Below are 17,761 nucleotides of genomic sequence, written 5' to 3' on the forward strand. Positions count from 1 at the left end.
AAATGTAGCATATCTGTTATTAAGGCAGGTGAGACTTGTGTTGTTTGCATGTTCTCTTTGGGGACTTCATCTTCCTCCCACAGTCCAAACATACTAGGTTGGTTAATGTTGTCTGTCTCTGTATTTATTTATTTAAAAATGATTATAGTTTCTAATTATTTTTTTTTAAATTTTTATTTCATTTGAACTTGTTTTTGCTTTTAATTTAATTTCAGTTAGTTTCCATTGTGAGTTTAGATGTTATTGTTTGAAATGTTTAGTTTGTTAAGATTATCTTGGTTTTAGTCTTTAATTATTATTAGGAAAATGTAGGAATATGTAAGAGGTAAGATTTAGGAAAATCATTATAGGTATTACAAAAAACAAACATATTGCTTGAAAACGTGTATTTTGGTCACATGTAAGAGGAAAGATTTGGAAAACTCAATAAAATCTTGATAAATGTCCACCAAAGCCTTGTAAGATAATTTAAAACAAAAAACAAAGAAACTTTTACCAGACTAACAGGATATATTCAGGATATATTCTCTGCATTTTTAATGTTAATTAATGTTAATTCAGTAAGTTTTACCTATAAAAACTAAAACTACATAGTTTGAGTTTTTATAGGTAAAACGACTTAAGTTAACTAGGTATTTTTAGTTCCCTTAACCAGTTTATTTTCCTTTAACCAGTTGATTAGTTTTAGTTAACTATAATAACCTTGGTAATGAGCCTGTGACCGTAGAATCACTGTGATTAGCCGTGACAGGCCCGTGTCTGACATAGCAAACCATGAACTGCGTCCTGGAAGGAAACTCTATAAAAGGTAATATAAAGAACACTCGAAGAAGATGCGAACTGAAATTTGCTGTAAAAATAACATATTTAATTCTATAATAATTCTATTGATGAAAGTTGTTCAAGCTACGAAATTGTTCATTTGGAACGAACAACGGGACTAGCTTATCTGATGTAGCTAAACTGGCTAATAATGAGTTAGCTTTAGGGGGTCATGACCCCTAACATTTTCAAACAGAAAAGTGCACTTTTCTGTCTGAAAATGTTTCGTTTCATGGTATTAAGAGAAAGAAATATTAAGGTTATAGTAAAATAATACAGTATAGTAAATAACAATATTGTGTCAAACTTGAACTGTGGAGGGGCTGTGTTGTGTTTCAGCATTTGGGAAGGCTATTCATGCCCTGTCCCGGGTTGGAGATGAGCTGTGGTTCGATCCAACGGTCAAGGGGGTGAGCAGCAACAGCAGCTAGATGTAAAAATGCTCATTGACGCTTTATTAGGTACACTTTGAGTATTTGCCAAGTTTTAAAAAAAAATTAATGCTATTAAACTGTTGTAAATGGCTTGCTGTCCTATAATCTGTCAAAAACGATTGAATAATATCAAGTCACCACATGCCAAAGAAGCTCTATTGGATCGAGTTGTGGTTGAACATTTTCATGTTCTCAGGTAGGCTTTAGCATTTAAACCATGCTTATTTAGTACTCAGGGGCCTAGAAAATATCCCTTACACCATTACACCACCACCATCAACCTGGATTGTTGACAGACGCCAGGAGGGAGCCATGCTTTCATGCTAATTTATGCTGACCCCACCATGTGAATATTGCAGCAGATATCTAGACTCATCAGACCAGCCAACATTTTGTAAACACTACAGATTGTTGTTAGAAAATCACAGTAGACCAGCACATTTGGTATTAACAAGCATGCAACCTTGAAAGTCACTTCAATCCTCCATTCTGATGATTGGTTTGAACTTCAGCATGGCATTGTTGTCATGTGATTTGCTAATTAGATATTTGTGTTAATGAGCAGTTAAACAGGTGCAACTAATAAAGTGACCAGTGTGTGTGTGCAAGAGCGTCTGTATCGATAATCTCCAGGTGTTAAGGTATTCACCACCTTACTTCCTCCACAATAATTTCTCTCTCTCCCTCTGAAAGCTGGCCCTGAGATCAGTGAATTCTGCTCATTCTGCATACGCCTGCTTCCTCTTCTCGCCGCTCTTCTTCCAGCAGTACAATCTGGATTCAGTCAGGGAGCAGGACAGTGGACCAATCAAATGCAAGCTAGTCATGAAGGTATATCGGCATTGCTGGTTTTTCATTTGTAGGCAGAAACATCATCTTAACAAGTGACTGTTCAGTAAAATTAGGGCTACACATCATGCCGTTCTTTCAAGACTTTATGATTAAACTGCGTCTCTTTGTTTTAAAGTGTGTGCTGCCACTTTTCCGTTGTTCGACTTCTATTGAGCACAGTGTGAAACGGTGTCAGATATCAGTCAGCACTGGCAGTGACCAAGTGATCGTTCAGTTTTTCTGCAGACACGGTAGGAAACTGCATAAATGACAGTAGGTGTGCATGCAGTTTATATTTTGAACACATGGTGGCACTGTGCTCTAAGTGTCTCTGTTTTTGAGTTAGGCATAACAAAAACCTACAATGTGCGTTTCCTGGAAAGTGAGGCGCTGCAGGCAGTGTTTGCTTCACACCTCTGTCCCAATGTGCTGAAATCTCCTGCCAGGTTAGCATTTCAGCATTAGAGCCTCACTCTTCTTTTCTACAATCAGTACATGCTGGCTGCCTGTTGGTTTTGTGTTTTAGACAATACCAAAAATATATATTGACAGAAAAAAAAATGTTAAAAGTAAGCAGCCAGAGCTGCCTGTGTGTGTTTTCCTCTTTCTTCAGGCTTCTAGGCGATATGGTGATGCATTTCCACGCGTCTCAGGAAGAAGTCACTCTGTCGATGTCAGCCCCGAAAGTCAGTCTGAGAAATTACAACGAGGGGAGAAATGGTCAGTTAATGTCAGACTGCCATTTAGCTCAGCCCATGTGTGGCTGACACGTTTCACAAAGTGCTTGAAAGTTGCACAAGCTTTGAGATGAACATAAAACTTCCTAACATACTGCATGTTCAGTTCTTTAAGCACATCAAAGGAAGCACTGTAACGACTGCTGTTTGACTTGGATGTACCTGTGTGACAGATCACATGAAGATGATGCACACTGAGATGTCCTTACACCCAGACGAGTTTGACTACTTTCAAGCTGGAATGGACTCAGACATAACCTTCTGTCTGAAGGAGCTAAGGGTAACGGGGTTATTTTTGGAGGCCTCCTTGCTCCTGTCACATGAGAATATTATGTGTGCGGAGAGCGAGAGTGACACTAGCTCACATGTGGGCAATTCATGTCTAAGAGGTCATATTGCTGTCCTGTACTCGGTGCTTCCATGTGAACTTTCCCCTCAGTGCTGTGACTCATCTTTATAGCAAAGATGTCTTGACCCGAGTGAGGCTCCACTACGTAGAAAAGTAACTGAAGTTGAAGGCTCCTCATCGCATGCTTTATTATAAACTTTAAAACCAAGTAGGAATGAGTGTGGACTTTATGGGCTGCTTAAAGGTTGATCTTCAGCTATTTATAATTTGATTAGCAGAAAAAGCTGAGAGAAGTGTAATGTATAGACTAGTGTGGTCAGTAAAGCAAAATCACTGGGCTTATAGAAAAACGAGACAGTTTTGTTGGATATTTGAAATAACAGTCTGTGTACGTTCAGTTAATGAGACTTGGCCTGCATTAATGCCTACAACTCTTCACACTAATGTCTTGGAAAGTCACTTGGGCTTCCCGCTGTGAGGCTCCTCGTTAGCCCGCCTAGTCGTCTTGTTCCTGTCGGTTTTGGAAAATCGGGTTTGGACGGATTAGAAACTAGGCTTTAAGTTTTAGTCTTAGCCTTAATTTGATGTATATCTCCAGGCTGATAATAGTTAAACATGTCACAATATTAGCCCACACTTTTCAGCAATTAAACTCAGTTGTTGCTTTTTTGTTTTTGCCAGGGGTTACTGTGTTTTGCGGAGTCACATTGCCTTCCGGTGTCGGTTCACTTTGGCACTCCAGGAAAGTACGTTTCCTTCCTACTGTCATGACCTTGAGTGGAATTTATTCACTCAAATTACACAGGCTCTGTGGTGCTGTTCAACAAATTAACACCAGCTAGACTGCAAAATTCTTTAACGTTTATATATCACTAGTCACATCACTAAGTGAGCAGTTGTGGTGTGTTTGCTGCTAAAAAGTAAAAGGTGCTGACAAATAAATAAAAAAAAGAAGACACAGTGAAGGGATTTCTGCCATGGAAACGCACTTTGTTTGCAGGCCTGTGTGCTTCTCTGTGGAGGACATGGTCCTTGAGGCCACTGTGGTGCTGGCTACGCTGGCTGACTTTGAAAGCAGAGGCCCCTCACAGCCTACAGAGACCCCAGCCCCGACTACACACAGGTAACGACCACCCCTGACTTCACTGGCAATACTTTTAATCATCAGTGCCTGGGGGGGAAAGAAGGGTAATTACTGCAGCTATTTTTTAAAATTAATTTGAGCAAAATAAAAAAACCTGAGAAAAATCACAGAACATAAAAGGAATTCATCTCAATGAAAACACAATAGACCACACAATCTAGTTAGAAAACAAGTCATTGCCAGATAAAAATGCTTAAAAAAAAGATCAAAATCATTCAAAAAACTGTCATAAACAAAAAATCTGCTAAATACTGCAACAGATAAATCATGCAGATTAACTTTCTACATAGTCCAGATATTTTATGACATAGAGAAAGGGTCCTCGGGCCTTTTTGAACAGCCTGTTTGTTTGTTTGTTTTTTAGTGGAGTTTGATGTCATTTGTCTTACCCAGTCTATAATATCTGATAGCTTGAGCTTCCATTTACATTTTTAAGCTATTAGCCTAAAAGTTTGTTTGTAATTATGCCCCTAGATGGCAATCAATTAGAATCTGCACTCATCGGACACTTTATAGAAAACCGTTTTGCCTTCAGAAATATTCCTTAGCTATTTTAGTCCACACTGACATGACAGCATCACATAGTTGCTGCAGGTGTCTTGGCTGCATGTCCATGATGTGAAACTCCTGTTCCACCACATCCCAAAGATGCTCTGTCTTACTGAAGACTGGTGACTGTGGAGCCCATTTGAATTCAGTGTCTCATTCAGGAAAGCAGTTTGAGATTATGAGAGCTTTGTGAGATGGTACGATACCTGCTAGAAGCATGTCAGAAGATGGAGATGTACACTGTGGTTATAAAGGGATGGACGTGGCCTGCAACTATAGTGTGGCCTATGATGCTCAGTTTGACTAAGATCCCCAATGTTTGCCAAGAAAATATCCCCCACACCTTTACAACACCATTACCAACTCAAACTATTGAAACAAGGCAGGAGGACATGCTTTCATGTTGTTTATTTTAAATTGTGGTCCTGCCATCTGAATGTTGCAGCACTTCTTAAATCATCAACATTTTTCAGTATTCTGTTGTTCAATATTTGTGAGTCAGCATGAATTGGATTGTCAGTTTCCTGTTTTTAGCAGACAGGAGTGCCACTTATTGTGGTCTTCTGCTCATGTAGGTTATTTGAATTACTGTTGACTTTCTATCAGCTTGAAGCAGTGATACATCCATCCATATATCTTGTATACGATTATTATTCTAACGATTTAAATTGGCAGGAGTTACATGGGTTAAGGAATTATGGCGTGTGAGGAGTGTATTTTATCATTATGTTGACCAGCTGGTGTCATTGTCGCAGTCTTTGTGCGTCCAGTTTGTCAGGTCTACAATCCAGTGTGCTGAAGAGCAGAACTACCTGAGCCTCTCTCCTGGCACTCAGTCAAGCTGGTTTGCCCTCATTGGCTGTTTTTAGCCTCTTAAGAGGCATCATGTTGCAGTAGCCAGCCTTGTGTCTGTAACGGAGATAAATAGGGCAAGGTCAGGGCACGCAGAGTTGGGTTAGAAGCCCGTCAGTGTGACAGTCTATAATCCCCTCCTCCACGCTATGCTAGCCAGAGTCTCTGTCCTGCTTTGCTAGCCTGCTCTCTCCCCATTGTCCTCTACTTGTGCGTCTAGTTGGATCTTATTACACCATTCCCAGCTGCACTGCTCAACATCTGGGTCATTTGTAGCTCGTTTTGCTTGTGTACACTGCTGGAAGTCTGCAGAGACATCACCAACCCCATGATTCGACCCTCTGCAGTGCTCCTGTCCCTAATGCTCAGAATTGATCTGCATTTTGATACTTTTTTTTCCTGATGAAATTTATCATGCAGGATATTTCTGACTATATGCAATGTATTTGTGTTTTTCATGGTATGATAAGTACAATACTTGCTTGCCTGCAGACTCTGGGGCCTTTAGAAGCCTCTTTACTCCTTCCTGCTGTGCTCCTAATTATGTGTCTGGGTTACGTCTGAGGTTGACGTGTCGTGTGGTTGCATGCACGAGGTTGTTGTTTTGTTCCCTTTTACCGTGCTTAAGGCTGCTTTCACCATCTGCTGATACAATGCTAGGTAGTGTTTTTGTAAAAGCAAATAACAATGTTTTTAATATTTATATGGATTGGAAGCTACTACACAACATCCTCATTTGTAAAACTAGTAGATATGTTTATCAATACTGTCTGAATATATGTGTGTAAAAACACTCTGAATCTGTGTTGAGAAACAAATTTGCACCCATGTACCTGCGTCATCTACAGCTTGCAGACACAAGTGTGTTCTGTCTGTTCCCAGCTGTGCAGATGCAGCTGCTCTGCCTGTGGGTATACATGAGACTCAGAGCAACAACCTCCAAGTTCTTCCTGATGTAACAGAGCTTGTTGAATCCAGCCAAGGCAGCCCTATAACCTACCCACCTGTTCTGATGCAACTCCAATGCCAGGGCGACAGTGCTTGTGCTGGAATGACCCCACCTTCCAGCATGGTAATAAGAGCTCGCTCTTGATTTTTAAATCTTAACTGGGATCTGCAGATGGCCTGTGTGTTCCTTGTGGTTTGGATGCTCTACAGTCTTTCTGAGAAGTATGGTTCAGGGTGTGCTGCAATGGTTTACAATATCAGCTGAGACATGTCTTATGTTCTTTGTCACCTTTTTAGATTTAAAGACTTTTGCTGGAATCCCAGTTGAACCCCAAACCTTTTATCAAATGTCTTCTGTGCAACTTTCCCTGTTAACACAGGTTTATTGCTTAATAGTGTTTAAATTTAAGACTCTGATGAGCCTTCAGGTCATCCTCCAAGCTGCAGACTGCACTGTGAGGACACCTCCGGTGCAGGCCCGACTCAAGACAGGAAGCGTTGCCAAAATAAAGCATGCTAGTCGAAACTCCACCATCCAAAAAATATTTCAAATGCACAAGAAGATTATGAAGGCAGATGTGCAGCACTAAGTGAACTTAAATTTTTGCCTGTGTGCATGTGAAATAACTGACTGCTCCAATACTGTTCTGCATATCAGTTCTGTAGCATGTCATTATTTTGAGCAGATTAATTGTAATGATTTATCATAGAAATCTATTTAGAAAAATCCCCCGCTCGCCCCTGCGGGCGGTCAATCCTTCAAGCTCGGGTCCTCTACCAGACGCCTGGGAGCTTGAGGGTCCTGCGCAGTATCTTAGCTGTTCTACTCAAGATCTTGAGCCAGTCTCCCTGTGGACACTGTTTTTAAGTGACCCTCATGCAGCGTCCTCTGTTGTACTAAGATTTAACATAGAAATTGACAGGTGGTCAGAGCAAATGCACAAGTGCTGTAAATCTAAAATGAGAAAAAAAAATGGCAGAATGTTCTTGAATGAACTGCATACACTCATGTTTGGCTATTTGTATCCTGTAGATCTGCTCCCTGCTGTTCGAGGCCATGTCCTCAGAACCTGGTGATGATGATGGTGCTCCCAGACTACCTGTCCTGGCATATTTCAGTGATGAGGAAGACTATCCGAGAAGCCCGTCACTCTGAGGGAATAGCAGTCGCTAATTAACAATATTCTTCTGTAAATAGTTATCAAAGTGTTAATCTCTCCAGAATAGTTTTTATTAAATATTGTTTATTGTTAAAATGTTTTTTTTCCAGTTACTGTTCATTTGAACAATATACCATCCATGTTGTCTGTCAATAAAAATGTGCCATCTCGGGAAGATGCCACACCCATCTGATGGTAACTGGCATGCATTGTGTCTGAGGAATGTGGTAGCACAAACAAAATATACAAAGTGTTCCCAGACTGTAGAGCAGTGAGCCAAATGTCCATGTTCATGTGAACAAAACGCAGCTGCAGTGTTCAATACACATCAGAGCCATGAAATACAGCAGGTTAATAAATATTATAGTCTTTATTTAAACATTGTACACATGTGAAAATGTTTTTGTTTCTCCCACATAGACATGTTCTGGTTTAAACAGAAAGATGAGGCGGATGAGAAGGAGTCATCCAGGGAGGTGTGAGACAGGAAGCAGGGACCATGGAGCTTACAGTGGTAGTGCCAAATGACTGGGAGAAGTGCTTTATCATTTTTGTTAAGGCTGCTTGGATTGTCCTCAGTGCTGTAACACTTACCGGTAGAAAAAAAATAAATCACATTTTGCCAACTAACACTGTTCACCGCCCTGAATCTGTTCTCATTTCAACATGACACCTGACAGGGTGTCACATTAAGGAAACGATCCTTTCGATTAGTGCAGATTGTAAACAGTGATCTAAAGATCCATGGGAAGGATTTTCTAAGTGTGGGATGGCTTTAGTACTATTCCTGATTGAGTGCAGAGAGGAAGCAGATTTCAGGAGAAAGGGGGAGGGGGGATAAAAAACAACAACAACAAAACACTGGGGTTAAAATGATGGTGTAAAGACAGCAGAGCATGATGGGAAAGCTCGTTTTTCCAACTCTTATGGCTACTTAACAGTTTAATGCTTTGTGCTCAGTGCTGGCACATTTTTAGGGGGAAGGTTGAAGACTTATTTGCCAGTATCAATGACGCATGATACAAGGCACATTGTAATATTACACAAAAATGTGGATTTTACCGTGAAACCTTCCTGTAGTGACGCAAAGAAACATACTGACCATTTTTCACATGAAACCTGCAGTGACATGACTTAAGAATGCGCCACTGAAGCTCTACAAGCAGGGGGAGAGGAGGGAGGGAGAGAGACAGGAAAAGCAAATGGTGACTGTGAACAAGAGTTTCTGTAAGCTACTTGACGCGGCGAACAATCCCCACGGAACAAAGAGGTTACAAAAATACATTTGGTCACCTGACCAATTTCCGCTGCGTTGGAACTTTTTCAGATATGCTCCTTAAGCTTTGTGCGTTTAAGGCTGCGAGACCAATTCAGACCAGCGGATATGGAGAAGTCTCTAGCCTACACATCCATTTCATTGACACCGATTGCACATTACTCAATAGACACACACTGAGGAGCTCATGTGCATTCATCACCCATTCATACACACATCACACATAATCACAATCAAGACTTCAGCAGCAGCTGTGAGATTAAAGGGAGGACATCAGTTTGACACTATCATTTATACTATACATATATTTATCTTGAGAGGCTTTTGAGCTACAAAATACTCTTAAGTTACAAAATATGTGCAATACTTGAACTGGTATGGAAAAGGCAGCTGCCACTCTTTATGAAATCTTGTTGGATAATCCTGCCACAAGAAACAAACCATCTGTGTAAACCCATGTCACATCACACTTGTTTTGTTTCTGTTTTTGCAAACATTTAATGTAACATCCCAGAACAGCATACCATTCATATCAAACATATGCTCCCTGCCCTTTCGTACAAGTTTCCAGTCCCTTTCATAAAGGCTTCCTAAGTACCACTGTATTATTAAGTGCTTGCACAAGACGGACCCATTTATTGTGCCTTAATGCTGCCATTTCTCATGCGCTTCCCTTCTTGAGGACTGTTTAGTTCTGTTCGGCAGGCCAGTACGTGGCCACATTCACATGCTAACACACACTCTTGGGCTATGTCAGCATCCGTCTTCTCTGAATTGCAGCTTCTTTCCTGCGGCAACTATCAGAAGAGGCTGACTTATCCTCATCAGCATGCCCAATGATCCCAGCCAATGGGATTATCTGGTGAGCATTGGAACACTGCAGCCCGGCCAACAGGGTGTCTGGCCTTTAGTTGGATTTATCTGGCCACTGTCTGATGTAGAAAACGACAGAGAAAAGGGCATGTTGAAGGATTTCTTTTGTTTGTTTTTAAATGTGTGGGGTTGGCCAAGTGGGGGAGACGGTGGGTGGATGAGGCAGAGTAGATCCTTTAGGTGTGGGGGAAGCAGACATTAGCTGTACATCCTGGCCAGCAGGAATCAAAGCAGTCCATCACCTGCAGCGGCAGATGGATACTCCGTGCAGACTCTAGTCAGTGTACTCAGCGACTATGGAGAGCAGTACTGTGATGTCATCTGGTTTTCCTCCTGCATGGACAGGAAACAGCAGCCAGTTAGGTTTGTTGCTTGAAAAACACGTTTGTAACCGTTCAAATTACAAAAAAATACTCATCTTTTTTGTAATACTTGGACACTTACCTCTTACATTCAGTCCATTGTCACAGGCAAACTGTGCGAAAGGTGACATGTAGTTGGGGTCATAGGCCAACACATGGGCCTGCTCTGCGATGCTGCGGGCCGTCTGCTGAATGCTCTCATAGTTTGTGTTCTGACGAACCAAACAAAGCAGGCATTAGGCGTTTATCGTGCCCTTTTCTGATTCTACGGCAGACATGTTTGTCACTCACTTTGAGTTTCTTCAGCTCTTGCAGTATCATGTAGTCTGGCATGTTGTCAAAGAGCCCATCAGTGGCAGTGAGGATGATGTCGCCCAGTTGTACGTCAAAGGAGGTGCTGTCTGCAGCGTCAGGGCTGAGGGACAGACACAGGTGAGTTTCAGGTAAGAGACAGGTGCAGTAATTTTTGTCATTAAACATACCGACTGAGCTTAGCAACAGAAACTTGGTTGCTAATGGATAATGAAAAGTTCAGGTAATCATCACATGAGGTTTTTTTTGTTTTGTTTGTTTTCTTGGAAAGGACAGTTGGGTCCAAGAAAAGGTGCTGCCATTATGAAGGTGCTTCAAATACACAGAGGCAGGAACCAAGTTAGTTTGCGAGTGTCGGGTTCAGTTCCTGGAAGATGTCCTTACCCCCTAAATCCAGTCAAGAATGTGATTCATTACAAACTGTCTGGACTGCATCACGACACAGTCAGCCAAAGCTCCCAGGAACAGCCTGTCCTGTGCTCTAATTTTTTAATGTATTTTTTTATGAAGCCAAAACTACAGTCACATGGGGGAAAAAAAGCTGCTGTAGCGGCTGTTCTCGCAGCTAGTTAGCACTATGATGGCACAGCCACACTTACCAGAGCTGTTCCTCATTCTTTGTTATCTGTGCACACTGGGTGATTCATCATTAACATATTCATAAGCCAAAGACATTTGTGACACTTGATAATTACACAGCCAGTATAGTTATGAAGATAATCATTGGGCAAGAAGGCAAAAATCTGTGGGCTTATAGCTATGAAGCAATGCATCGAGAACATGATGTTTCCCTTGTATATTATTACTAATACAAAGACAGGCAATGAAAATGAATGTACAAACGGACTTGTGGCAAATAAAGAGCTGTGTGGCATTATCATAGAGAGTGCAAAGTGCTTAGCTGTATGTTTAAACATCTTTATCCAAACTTTTTAGTGCACTCTCAGGAATGCTGTAACTAGTTGTTAGCTTTGACCCTTGCACTCTTTTCTGTTAGTTGCTACATTAGTGACTGAAAGCTTAATCTGCTGATGCACTAGGACTAAATCCTTCAACCAAATGAAATGCTCGAATGTAAAAGGATTTCTCAAATCTATGGGCTGTCTGAAACAGAAGCAAGGTCAGCATTTAAGAAAAGTAAATACATATCTATAGTAACAAGTAAGTGCACTTGCAATCTTTTGTTTTTATTTATTTTTTTAAGAGTAAATTGCTTAATTTAAGAGGAGTCTGCTGGTGCAGGATTGGCTGTGGACTTGTGGATTTGCCCCATCAGCCCACACAGACTTTGACCTGAGGTAAGAGGGAAAGCTTGGCACACATCCAGGGCCTGTCCTGCATTCTAACATCTACTGTGCTGCTGCTTGGCACGCCACAGCAACGAGACACAGCAGCACGTGGCCTCAGACACAGTGGTACACTGCAGCTCGCTGCAGCGCAGTTGCTATAGACGCTCAGCCTTGCAGCAGGCCAGGTGCGCAGGCGCTACTGAATGTTGTTTCAGCAAGCAGTCTGCCTTGTTATAAGTACAGTATCATGTATCACATCTGCTGTAAAGAACACGTGAATGAGCAATGAAGTGTGCTGATGACACCCGTCCGTGTCACCGGCAGACTCGCTCAAATGAGTGTGGGAGAGCAGATGCACCAGGTGTTGCTCGTTAAGTGTTTCACCTGTCACTGAGGACGGCCCCCTCAGCCCCTGGGGGAGCAATGGACAGCTGGAAGGGGGTGTTGAAGTAGTGCTGCTGCTCATCTGAGCGGTGAACCACCTCCCCTCCCCGGACCACCAGGAAGCCAGAGTCTCCCAGGTTGGCCGTGTGCAGCCGATGACTCTGCCGGTCCAAAATCACAATGCAGGCCGTGCTGCTTCCTAAAAATAAAAATAAAACAAAAAACCCACACGTCACTTTTTATTTTCAATGCAAAAAAAAGAAAATGTTTAAGATTAAATAAACAAATAAAAATGGGTAAATGCAACACTATAGCACATTAACCATCTCTGCACCCAAATACGTGTTCAGCTCCCAAAAGAAGAAAGATGCACAGATGCAACATTTAAAGCTGGAAACAGCCAAAAATCTTTCAGCTTCCAACAACAGCGGAGCTGTCCTCACTGGTGCTGCAGACAAGACAGGACAACTAACTTATGAGTCTGTACTCAGAAGTTAGCAGGAAGCCAGTTAGTCGTCATGTAAAGATGCCTGACTTATTTTTATAAAAACACAAATGTATAGCACGACTTTACTCGTAAACACAGAACCACAATACCAGCAAGATGTATGGAGGTAGAAGGAAGACTAAATAGATTTTAGGACTAGGAAAACAATGATCACAGCACTCAGCATTCTGAAAATACACATCAACATCAGCCGCTGCAGAGGCTATATGTGGAAACGGGGTCAACAGATCTTCGCTTCATCAAGCGGCTAACTGATAAAAAAAACATTCTCAAGGCACATTTTAAAAAACAGGAGACAACACACCCGGTTAAGCTGAAAACAGTGTGAAAGGTCACACAGATTTAGATCAAGCGGCACAGTGCTTCGGTGTCTGCATGTCTGTTAGTTTACCAGACGTAAGGTTTGTTCGTGTGTCCATCTGATTTCTGATTAGAATAAACTGACCGAACATTTGCATTTGCATCGTTTTGCCCTTTTCAGAGGAGGCCGAGTTGTAGGACAAGTACTGTGGTTGCTAATAACAATAACAATTAACAACGGCTGAGTTCTTTTCCAGTATGGCGTGAAAGTGTGACAATAAGCCAGCATGCACAGCACTGGCCCACTGGAACTGAAAAAGGTTTGCGCTGGAAACCATTTATTGATTATTTTTAATACCTGTGCTTCTACTATTGTCACATGTAAATAAATCATCTATAACAGCAGGAAGGACAGTCATTAGGGAGTACAGACTTTAATACATACATTTCTTTAAAAAACAAAAAAGCAACACCTTCTCTTACTTTCCTTTTAGTTTTACACAACTTCCAAGTGAAACTGGGAGAAAGACAAATGAGGTCAACTTAAAAGCACAAACTTAACAATGAGAAAAGATTTTTTTTAAATTTGTCCTTCTGTGATGAAAGGAGGAAACACGAGCTAGTGGAAGAGGCGGACAGCGTGTGATCACACCCTGCTGGTGAGTCATCTGGCCCACCAAAATATGCTCTTTGGGGGGATCAACCTTCAAAACCCCCTCACGCACTCTGACTCACTCCCTTTCGTGTCTCCAGCAGTACAAATTACTCACGCTACCGTCCTCAAGAACATTCCTTCTGCCATAAAAAAGCAACACAATACAGCGTTGTTTCCCCTGGTGCACATGTGATAACGGAATGGAAAAGTACTGACACGCGCCGAGACAGATCTGTTCCAAACACATTTGTTCACTGATGTTACGTGTTTGTACACGTTCTGTCGTCGGGAAGCGGCGCAGAGCAGGAAAGGGACCGGTGGAAGTGAAGTGCATGGAGCAGGTTGGGCCTAGTGACGTCCCCTGGACTTTCGAATGTGAGCTGGCTGTTCTATTACTCATGATGCAAAAATCTCTAGCCAGCTACCATTAAATAAAACAGATGTAAACACAGCCCAGCCCAAGAAAGCTGAACTCCATGGAAAGCCTCCTGTTTATTGCCTCTACACAGCAATGCTTTAAATCTACTGCCCTACACAGTGCAAGTATGTACCAGAGATGGAGCATAAAGATTTGTCCACAGCAGCTGTCTGCAAAGACTTGTTGTTGTTTCTTGACAATTTTCAGTAAACCCACAACGCTGTGTTCAAAATTTGTACAAATTTTAATGATTGAAAACAAAAAAAGCTTTGGTGGCCTTTATCGTCAAATGGGCACCTTAAGTTGTAGACGCGACTCAGATTTGAAGTCAGCAGATGTTCAGTGTTTTGACCTCTTCGACTACCAGCTCTCAAGGTAAATATCTCTCGTCTATGTGGCACCCTCACTTTGGTTGACCCATTTCCAGAAATGGCCTCAAGATATGAAATGATCTGATGAAGTTAATGAATTATGGACTATTTCCTATTAAGCCATGGCCTTTGAGGCTTTTAATAATGGCCACCATTATTTCAGAGCAATCTTTTCCTCTAACAGCAGAATTAGGTTTGGACCTCAATCCCAGACTGTTATAAACCAAATCGGATTTTTATAGTCAATTTTCAAAAAGTACATGTCACTTGATTCAATTTCACACTTTTAAAATTTGCTTTAGAAAAATAAAATCCTGCCAACCAGGCCTTTAAGATCCAAGAGATATTTTTTTGTAAAGCACAAGAATTTGTGGATGTTTTTCATCACCCAGAGAACATTTTGTACCAGTTTGTATTATGTCACTTGTTGTCTGTTTCTTCTGTGAAGTAATGACGTCTATTGCAAACCAAATCAATATGTACAATTGCACCACCCTAATACTTAAGATGCGAGTCTTTCAAAGACTCGATGTGGGAGCAGTGGTCTTTTTCACCATTTTGAACTGTTAATCATAGATCACCAGTTGGGCCTGCTGAAGGTTATTTTTAGAGAGCGTCTGCACATTGTTTCTAGCTGCAGTTCAGTGTCAGATTTCAAGGCAATCAGACTTACAGTGCAGGAGATGTGGCTTTTCTTATATTGAATTTGTTGTGCTGTAATCACCTTGATACCATCTAGCCGCCTGGGATCACATTACTTGGAAAGCATTTGCCCATCATTTCCATCGACTGTGCCAAATTTTATGGTTGTAGCCCATTTAAGCTCATGATTTGACAGATAATAAAAATATATATAAATAAACTGTTACAAGCTGAATATGGTTCTACGCTTTTGGGAAAAACTGTTTACAGTGGCTGCACTCACCCAGTAGTGGCACTTTGTTCTGCAGTAGCTCATAGTAGCTGGTTGTGAGGACTCCCACCGGGTTGCTGGGTACAAAGCGTCCTTCCTTCACTAACCTCTCACATGTCTTCATCAGTGTACCCGAAAACTGTGACGGGTCCACGCCATAGTCTCTCCAACCACCTACACCATCCGCCACACCTAAAAGGAGTTGATTTCATTATGGGAAATAATGATTAATCCCTTATTACATTAAAAAAAAAAAATCTTTCCTCATAACCATTAATTGTGTAATATGTACAATGTTTAAAAACAAAACTGAAAGAAATCTGCAAACTGGAACTCCATGTTTCAGTTAAGAACATTGAGGATTAAACTAGCACCAGATATGATTTTTAACATTCCACAAGTAAGCCTGGAGGACAATGCCTTGCAGCTGCATGACGAACAACAACAATCACTCCCAGCAAGATGGAAAAAGACGCAAAAATGACAAAATGTACAAAGCTTTCAAATGTCCCATTACTCAATTCAAGCATTTCTCATACTGATTGGTAGAGTCTCTGCTCATCTAACGACTTCAGAAAGTTGCTTCAAGTAGATCCACATTACCGTCCCGCTTTATGTTTGTTGTAATTTAACCCACCTTAAAATCTGTCCCCTCAGTTAAATGCATTAAATCCATAAGGGAAACCTTCATTAACCTTTTTACAGAAACATGGCCTGCTTATTTGAGTTTCACTAAGAGCTTTTGTCCCCAAAGGAGCACTTAGCTAGGTGCAAGGTTTTCCTAGGAAGGAAACTCTAGTCTTGTTACTCCCAGGGCGCAGACATCTGCTCCACTGACCATACATGGAGGAGTCTCACCACCCTGTGCCACAGCTAAGAAACAGGCCTCCTCAAGTCAGACACACAGTCCAACTGATGTGCCGAAAAACAACAACTTTGCGAAAATATCACAGTAATCAATAGCAATCATTTAGAAATACCCAGACAGTCGTTAGATATGCATAAAAGCTGCTAAGGTCTTCAATAATAGGTTTACACGGGATCAAGGCTTCCGTGCTTAAGAGTCTTTTTCATCAGCAGGTTTTAAAGTATCGGTTTTGGCTGCTTAAGATATTCTTTATGTCATGAATGAATGCTGCACGCAATATGAACCCACTAAATGTTCAAGCGTACAAAGAAGATGCAACAAGCACAAAAGTCTGAAAAATACACGCACAAATTTAACACTCAGAAGGCATTGACATTGAGCCTTCTGATCAGTTTCATTCTGAAAAAAAAAACCTCAAAAAAACAACAACACGTGCAACCCAAGGAGGGGCTGACCCCTGACCTGTCAGTCACGTCTTACTCAGTGTACACGGAGCAATGTCTTATTGTTTGGTTAAGGTTTCATCAGCAAACAGACATGGGATACTCACCCAAAACATCGGCAGATCTGTGTCGGGCAATGAAACACGCGTCGTCCCCATAGCACATCCCTTTCTTCAGGATCCCTCTGCGGAAATCCTTTCCAAAACCGCAGCTCGCTGTCACCAGACTGTAGTCACGGCTGTCTGTCTGAGAAAGTCCGCCGATGACAGCTCTGGCAACCAGTCTACCGTACGACAGCACGGACAACATCACCTACGACACCAGCTCCCACCAAAAAAACCGGCCAAGCTAGCAGTCCTGCTAGCTCAGCGTCGACGCGAGCACACTATTATATTGACTTGCTAGTTTGCTAACGAGGCTGGAGATGTGCGGCTGAGCTACCCAGACAGACAACAGCCGCCACGCACGCCCAGACAATGCCTCCCGCTGATATGACCACAGCCTCCGAGTGCTTTATTCTTCCGCTGTGATAACTAGGAGAAAGTTAAGGAAAAACGTCGCCCGTTCTCCTCCAGAAACCCTGTAAGCGTTGATTCTCGGCGGCCATGGCGCCACTTCTGCCTCGGAGACGCTACATAACACAAAATGTGGACCTACAGCCCTGCGGTCTCAACACACTCTGCTCCACGAACCCGGTCTTGTGACTGCTCTGACGTCAGACATCGTTACGCAACGTACACTTCCTGATATGGAAATGTTATATTCAGTCAGCTTTTACTGTATAAAAAGGCCATAAAACTCCAGTAGTAGGCAGGTTTTACGCGTAGATACACATTTTAAGGACAAAAATACATTTACATGGCCTTTTTCTGAACAATTATAACACATGGAAATAGCTAAGAATATATTACATTAAAATAAATGAATAAGAACGCAAATAAAGACATTAAGACTTTTTATTCA

The 17,761-nt window shown here is 41.6% G+C and overlaps 2 protein-coding genes across 2 annotated transcripts; one reads left to right on the forward strand and one right to left on the reverse strand.

Annotated features, from left to right (window-relative positions):
* The first annotated feature begins 621 nt into the window (after positions 1 to 621).
* Positions 622 to 8,456, forward strand: rad9b (RAD9 checkpoint clamp component B). The gene is made up of 11 exons (XM_085293511.1): positions 622 to 808; positions 1,162 to 1,232; positions 1,950 to 2,087; positions 2,224 to 2,338; positions 2,434 to 2,533; positions 2,701 to 2,807; positions 2,998 to 3,104; positions 3,855 to 3,919; positions 4,174 to 4,296; positions 6,601 to 6,790; positions 7,700 to 8,456. Exons 1-11 carry the CDS (start codon positions 775 to 777, stop codon positions 7,820 to 7,822), a joined length of 1,173 nt encoding a protein of 390 aa, XP_085149637.1. The 5' UTR covers positions 622 to 774; the 3' UTR covers positions 7,823 to 8,456.
* Positions 8,180 to 17,502, reverse strand: pptc7a (protein phosphatase targeting COQ7 a). The gene is made up of 6 exons (XM_085293513.1): positions 16,906 to 17,502; positions 15,500 to 15,679; positions 12,323 to 12,521; positions 10,629 to 10,752; positions 10,420 to 10,549; positions 8,180 to 10,308 (listed from the first exon to the last, which is right to left on the reverse strand). Exons 1-6 carry the CDS (start codon positions 17,105 to 17,107, stop codon positions 10,250 to 10,252), a joined length of 894 nt encoding a protein of 297 aa, XP_085149639.1. The 5' UTR covers positions 17,108 to 17,502; the 3' UTR covers positions 8,180 to 10,249.
* Between the last annotated feature and the right edge of the window lie 259 nt (positions 17,503 to 17,761).

The sequence above is a fragment of the Mchenga conophoros genome, linkage group LG12, assembly GCF_057382185.1.
Source record: "Mchenga conophoros isolate Kocher_MC1m ecotype Shallow Benthic linkage group LG12, M_conophoros_male_GT1.1, whole genome shotgun sequence".
Classification (NCBI taxonomy): Eukaryota; Metazoa; Chordata; class Actinopteri; order Cichliformes; family Cichlidae; genus Mchenga; species Mchenga conophoros.